Here is an 8,004-nt window from a genome sequence, read left to right as displayed (position 1 = left end):
TCTATCATACGCTTTCTCTAAATCCATTAAGTGGAATTACTTGGAAAAAAAAGACAGTGAACTTTAAGGAGCCAGTGTTTATTTTCGCCTCAGCTGATCTTGTTTACTGCACATCTAAAGGCTGACCATAGGAAGAACAACTCACTGGGCAACGTCCTTCCTGTACTGTACTACTGCTGTTGGAGCCTGTGGCAGTGTGGGGTGAGGATGTAACAATATGTATTTTACTCGGATCAGTGCTAGGTGATATATTTAGCAGGTTGTTGGTTAGATTTTGATATATTTAGCAACGTATGGGTTAAATACTGACTGCCGTGCGCCCACAGATAGTCGGAGGACAGTCGCAACTCTTGAGCCGTAGTTTGTGTAGTATTATTTATTTTATCCTTCATTATTTTAGACATATTAGCACAAGATGATATATTTAGCAGATTATGGGTTAAGTGTTGATAAATTTAGCAACTTGTGGTTAAATACTGACTCCCGTTTGTCTCTCCCAGATGATGTGGAGGACAAACGCAACTTCTTGGTCGTAGTTACTCATGTTTTAATTATTTTATTCATATATTTAGCAATGTGTGGGATACATGTTGATAAATTTAGCAACTCATGGTTGAAATTGCTAGAAATCATGCAAAAACTGTAATAAATGTAGCTAAAACTTTCTTCAAAACCAAGCATCAAAACTACTTAACAACCCTAATGACAACAGAATATTCTGGTCAACTCTTAATTCTTTCAATAATAACTTTTACAAGTCATCATCCATTCCCCCACTAAAATCTTCAGATGGCAACATTACAAATGACCCGTGTGGGAAAGCAGATATATTTGTCAGTACATTTGCCAGAAACTCTACCATAGACGATACCAGCCAGAATGTCCCAGTACTGGAACTTGATTCTCCCGAAATTGCCCCACTTAAAATACAGAGAAGATACGTAAAATCCATCCTAGACAATATACCTACCAACAAAGCTCCAGACCCAGATGGAATTCTGCCAATTGTTTTGAAAAAGTGTTCCCCTGAACTTGCCTCTGTTCTAGCTAAATTATTCAGACTATGCATACGTACTTCTTCATTCCCAAATTCATGGAAAGTAGCCAATATCCACCCAATTCCAATGAAAGGAAGTTCCTCTGACCCCTCTGATTACAGACCAATAGCTGTCACATCTTCTCTTGGTAAGGAGTTTGAAACTTTAATTAATAAGCACATTGTTAAACATCTTGAATCCAACAACTTAATTAGTGATAGACAATATGGATTTCACCACGAAAGATCCACCACTGACACTCAGTCTCCTAACTCATACCATCCATCAATCAATTGACCTACATGGAGAAACTCATGCAGTAGCCCTTGATATTTCTAAAGCTTTCGACAGAGTATGGCACCGTTCCCTGCTGTCCAAACTCCCTTGCTATGGACTAACGTTTTTTGTTCCTTTTATTTCCTCATATCTCAGTGACAGGAAAATAAGAGTAAAAGTAGATGATGTATATTCCAATTTCCACTCAATTAACGCCAGCGTGCTGCAGGGATCAGTTCTGGCACCAACCCCGTTCCTGGTTCATATTAATGATCTCTTATCTGTCACCCACAATCCCATCCACTCATATGCAGATGACTCAACACTACATAGTTCATTCACACTCAAACATCCATTTACAAAGTCTAATATCTCTACCCCTCATCTCAGTACAGCCATCTCCATAATTCAAGACCTATCTACAATCAGTGAATGGGGACAAAACAACCTTGTCTCATGTAATGCTAGTAAAACTAAATATATACAATTTAGTAATAGACCGATATTGCCAGATTCATATAATACCTTCAGTGCTACTAACCCTTTCACGCACGGATAAGTTAATAAGTTTTGTGGGATGTGATGTGCCTGCTTTTCTCCCCTCCTCCCCCTGCGCACCGCACGCTCCAAATATGTGTATTCTTGGCTTATTTTCACCACCCAAACATATTTATTTTGCCACAAAACCCACATATTCCTATTCGTTGATGTTTGTTCTACATGATAAGCAAAAAAAAAAAAAAACGTTATACATACGTTAGGGCTGTGTGAATAAACATTCAAGAGCATACATTTCACTTCCCAACATCATAAGTCGAATGTTTACTAATCAATCTCTACATGTTATACCATCACTGGAAAGAGAATTTTATTAGCTTTTGAATGCCGGAGGTCCCAGTTTGATACGAGGTATGATGTTCGAGTAATAAGCAAAAAAGTAAAACCCATTTCTGACAGACATTTTTTTTTTTTTTATTCGGGGAGCTCTAGTGAAAAACTTTTCGTGCCACTGTCATGCCTCATAGTTTTTGAGAAAAATGAAAAAAACTACGGTGCACCCATGCTGTGTCATGACTGTAGGGCAGTTTCCTGCCTTCCTCTATGCTACTGCACGTATTTCACCAATTCTTTGTACACTAGATATGCACACTATATTCACATGATTCACTGTCACTATTATTATACCGGGTAGCTGAATACTCACATTTGGTGCAGGGTAGAGGCAGTGTAGTTGATTAGAAACAGTAGCATAATCTTCGTTGGGCCAACAGTTGATAACGACCAGGATTGCTTCACAAACACCAAATATCTTATTGCAAACACCAAATCTAATCACAACAGTGCCCAAACACTATACACAAGCACTACTGGTATAGTGAAATGTGTTACATGGCTAGGATGGGAGTAAGAGTGGAAATTTAAAGGGACAGAGCCACGCAGTACCTTCCCCACTCGCAGCTCATTTGGTACTGAATAACCTGTCCGCTCTCTTGCTGGTATCGGGACCCACAGTTGCCAACTCATTACTTTTGACAAGGAGCAGGGAAGCTATGATGCCTCCAAAAATGATGCCGATCGCCCGAAAACTTTTCCTCTGAAGGAAGTTTTTAAGTTTTAATGACGCCAAAAATCATCAACGAGTATAGTCGCAGCCATACCCATGTGACGACAAAAACGTCATCATGTACGAAGGGACTAATATTCCCATCTCCAAAAGTATTGAAATTCTTGGTGTCTCACTTAACAATGCCCTCAGCTGGACCTCTCATGTTAGATCACTTGCTAAAACCGCCTCAAAGAAACTTGGATTATTGTACAGAGTCCGTAATTTCTTCGCCGATGAGCAGTTAGCTATAATTTATAAGAGTCATGTGCACTATCAGCTTGAATATTGCTCACCCTTGTGGAATGGGTGTGGAGAGGTCGCAGTAAAACAACTAGACAAAATTCAGAACAAAGCTGTTAGGATTATTAACAACCCTGCCATTACATATAAACTACCTCCCCTGCAAGTAAGAAGGAATGTTGCCTCCCTTGCATTATTTTACAGATATTTTTATGGCAAATGCTCAGACGAAGTTGCGTCCATGGTGCCACCTCTCCATGCCCTCCCTCGTGCTACACGGGCTTCTGGTAGCGCTCATGACTGAAATGTCACTCAACCATATTGCAGAACTTCTGCCTATCAGAATTCTTTCATTCTCCGCACTGCATCTCTCTGGAACTCGCTTCCCCAGAGTTGTTTCCCTCCAAATTTCAACCCACAACTGTTCAAGTCTAACTGTTACAGATATTTTATGAACAGAGGACACCAGTAATCTGGTGTATGGATTATTTTTTTTATTCATTTGTTTTTCCTTCCTCTGTTCTGTTATTAAAAAAAAAGTGCTGACTCCTTTGTCTCTCCCAGATGATTTGAAGGGCAGTCATAAATCCAATGTCATAGTTATTCTTTTTTTACTTTATTCATATATTCAGCAGGTTGTGGGTTAATTGTTGATGAATTTAGCAACTTATGGATTAAAAACTGACTCCTGTCTCTCCCAGATGATGCAGAGAACAGTCGTAACTCCACGATCACAGTTATTCGTGTTTTATTTATTTTATTCAGTGTTGATAAATTTAGCAAGGTGTGGGTTAAGTGTTGATAAATTTAGCAAGGTGTGGGTTAAGTGTTGATAAATTTAGCAACTCATGGTTAAATACTGACTTCTGTGTCTCCCAGATGATGCGGAGGACAGTCGCAACTCTTCACTCGACTCCGGACTTCTACACCCGGACCTCGCATGGAGAGAGTCCAGGTACGCAAACTTTCCTGTCTTTCACTCTGACGTAGCCTCCTTCTGGACTCGCAGTTGCCTTCCAGGGTTGCCAACTCTAATCCATCACCCCCTCTCAGTCCAGTGGGAGAATTTATTGGCTGTTGTGGTGGTATCATTGTATTTTGCTCTTGGTGCTAGCTGAAGGTTTTGTTGGGCCTGATTCTCTCTCTCTCTCTCATCTGCATAGCCATTCCTTACTGTATTTCAGTGACCTCACACACACACAATCTAATATTCTCTCTCTCTCTCTCTCTCTCTCTCTCTCTCTCTCTCTCTCTCTCCTGCATAGCCATTCCTTACTGCAATTCAGGAACCTCACATGCATGCAGCCAAATATTCTCTCTCTCTCTCTCTCTCTCTCTCTCTCTCTCTCTCTCTCTCTCTCAAATATAACAAAAATCATCTCTAGCAGGCAAGAACAAAATCCCGAAGACCTCATTATTTATAAGGGATAAGTTTCTTGTATTTTCAAATGATTTTAATTTAGTCTGTAAGAGATCCTAAGCCTGGGGGGGGGTTGGTGCTGCTAGATTTGCTATGAAAGTTGCTAGAATGCTGCTAGATGGTGAAATATTACCAAAAATTGTTCAAAAATTGTCAGTCTATAAGTAAATCCCGGTAAGTCACTAGAATATGCATTGAATTTAGCAAAACTTGTTGGAGATTACCTGCAAATTTGGTAAATTAATCTTGAATGCATTAATACTAGAATTTAAGTGTTGATAAAATAACCAAGTATATTAATGCCACAGTTTAAATATCGGCAAAGTAATGTAAAATATATTAACACTAGAATTTAATTGCTTGTAAAATTATGTATAATGTATTAAGACAACGATTTACATGTTAGAAATTAGGATGTATTAATGCGAGAGTTTGAATGTTGCAAATTGAAACTGGTAACTGACATATTACACTCCAGAATATATTAACACTCGAGTTTGAATGCTGCAAATTGAAACTGAGCAATCTAGCAGCTTGACTTGCAACCCTTAGCAGCTCAGTTGGCAATGCTGGTCATCTCTCTCTTGACTCACTCGTCTGTTAATACGAATGAAATATACTTGTGTTTTCATCGATGCTGTTGTATATACTATTTCTCTTGCATTTACGTAGGGTCCTGAGTGTTGTGTTACCTTGTAGGATTATTCTCACATATTTTAGACTTATTAATGCACCATCTCACTCTCGTAGGATATCTGTGTATATAGTATTATCTCTGAATATCTTTATGTATATAGTCTTATCTCTTATATCTTTATGTACATAGCATTATCTCTTGTATTGTCACCTCTCTCAGGGATCAACACTTCTTGTACATAAGCGACTGGAATGCTTGATATAGTGTTGGGTAGCATTTCCAAACCTAGTGAATGTGTGTAGAGTAGAAGTTGGTGCACTACAAAATTTATCTTCTTTCCCCCTTCCTCACTTGTACTGGGTCATGCAGCACATTTTTTTTTAACTATTCACTTTCACACTTTGCTCAAATTTATGCCAATCTTCGGGAATGGTCAGCTTTAGGGATCGTAGCACCCAGGTTCGACAGAGCGAAGAGCAGTGCGATGTGAAGCATATTTACAGTCAGTTCTTCCGTTGTATGCTCCTTTCTCGCCCATAATTCCCATCCCTCCACCTTGAATGATGGGTTATTATAGACTGACACTAAACCAGGCCCATAGCCAGGAGGGGGAGGGGGGTTGAGAGAGCCAGGCAACCCCTCCACCTGCCTAAAGGTTCACTCTTTCATGGTCTGTTTTTTAATATCAATGCAAAAGGTTACTCTCCGTTATTCAGAAGTATTGTGCTTTTTCTCCTCATCATCCGGACCTCCTTTCCCACCCTACGGCAGGGTGAGGGGTTGCAGTGTCCAGACAGCACAAGTTTGCCAAATCCAATGGGCCATGCTTCCATTCACTCATCATTCAAGTCCCCGGAATCCTGGCTCTATCGGATATACCAAAAACATTCACCACGTTCTGTAGCTTCACATAAACGTATCCGATAGAGTCAATCTGGACGCTGTCACGTTAAAAGCAGTGCCAGATCCAATGCGCCATGCTTCCATTCACTCACCATTCAAGCCCCCGGAATCCTGACTCTATCTGATACGCCAAAACAATTCACCACGTTCTGTAGCTTCACATAAACGTATCCGATAGAGCCAGACAGCTAAAATACACACACACACACACACACACACACACACACACACACACACACACATACATACACACACACACACACACACACACACACTTTAATTTTAGTGGAAGAGCAGAGTATATTAAAAAATTCTGCACTTTTATGGCACTGACAAATAGCCCACATGCAGTAGTACCCTGGTGAAGTGAAGCATCTGCAACATCCACCCAGGAGCCAAACCTTATATTTTCATGTGGTAAGGGCCATGGTGAGGCGGCGTATACCACAAAGGGACGGCGGATCCCCCCCCCACACACACACAAGGGGGCAGCAGATCCTTACACAGTGTATGTATTGTTCTCTGTCTGTACCACTCCCCCACACAACCACTTACCTGTGGTTGATAGATTTAATCGAACACACACACACACACACACACACACACACACACACACACACACACACACACACACACACTATGGATCTCCATCTCTCTCACACACACACACACACACACACACACACACACACAGACTATGGATCTCCATCTCTCTCTCTCTCTCACACACACACACACACACACACACACACACACACACACACACACAACGCTCTCCCAAATCCTCCAGAGCGATCCGAATTACGAGAAAACTGATTGTCATTATGCTTCAATCGTACCGCGGAGTGCGAATGTTAACACAGAAACTCATGAGCACTTTTGATGAATTATACCCACATACCGAGATAGTGTATAATGTATGGATTCACTATTCTATATGTGGATGTATAGAATGAATAGATATGAAGTGCGAATGTTTATGCGAAAATGTATGGGCACTTTTGATGATACACACATATTGAGATAGTGTATATTGCAAGGATACTCTATTCTATATGTGGGTGTATACAATTAACATATATCCTTTGCAGTGGAAGTGTGGCTTTGAGATAATACCCTCTCTTAGTGATTTATTAGTTGTATTTTCCTTTGGTTTTATTGTATGTTATTGATGTGGTTTGTTATTGATGGAGTTGAGCAGCTGCAACGTCCACCCAAGAGCCAAACCGGGTGGTACTTGGCTGGACTTAAGGCTGAGGTGGATCCCTGCACACACACACACACACACACACACACACACACACACACACAAGGGGGTAGCAGATCCTTACACAGTGTATGTATTGTTCTGTCTGTACCACTGCCCCACACAACCACTTACCTGTGGTTGATAGGTCTAATCGAAAACACACACACACACACACACACACACACACACACACACACACACACACACACACACACACACACACACACACACACACCACTCCTAACCAACAACGACACACAAAAGAACATTAAGGTGAAATGTTGAAAATAAATCACTAAGGAAGAGGCATTAAGAACTGAAAAGCCACGTAGAGAGCAATCCTAAGTCGGTGAATGTATGCATGAAGACGGCCAAGGGTTGAGCTGCATCTGCGTGATATGATAGCACGTGATAGACAGCGTTTGAGGCGTTGATTATAAGAGTGTGTCATGAGAGTATTATTACTATTACTATATTGCTATTATTATTATTATTATTACTATTACTATATTGCTATTATTATTATTATTATTACTCATTATTATTATTATTATTATTATTACGTTGGGTCTGGTTAGTACTTGGATGGGTGACCGCCTGGGAACACCAGATGCTGTTGGCATCCCTACGTGTCAA

The 8,004-nt window shown here is 40.4% G+C and overlaps 1 protein-coding gene across 1 annotated transcript in view; it reads left to right on the top strand.

The window, feature by feature from the left end:
- The window catches only part of LOC145409824 (uncharacterized), a 198,774-nt gene that overhangs the window by 99,776 nt on the left and 90,994 nt on the right, over positions 1-8,004 (top strand). The window contains exon 22 of the mRNA XM_080280131.1: positions 4,039-4,114. Coding sequence (XP_080136257.1) covers positions 4,039-4,114 — 76 coding nt within the window. The remainder of the gene's footprint in view (positions 1-4,038; positions 4,115-8,004) is intronic.

Source organism: Coenobita brevimanus, chromosome 9, assembly GCF_032717465.1.
Source record: "Coenobita brevimanus isolate Jiangsu-jjx chromosome 9, ASM3271746v2, whole genome shotgun sequence".
NCBI classification, from domain to species: domain Eukaryota; kingdom Metazoa; phylum Arthropoda; class Malacostraca; order Decapoda; family Coenobitidae; genus Coenobita; species Coenobita brevimanus.
This window is presented reverse-complemented; position numbering and strand designations above follow the sequence as displayed.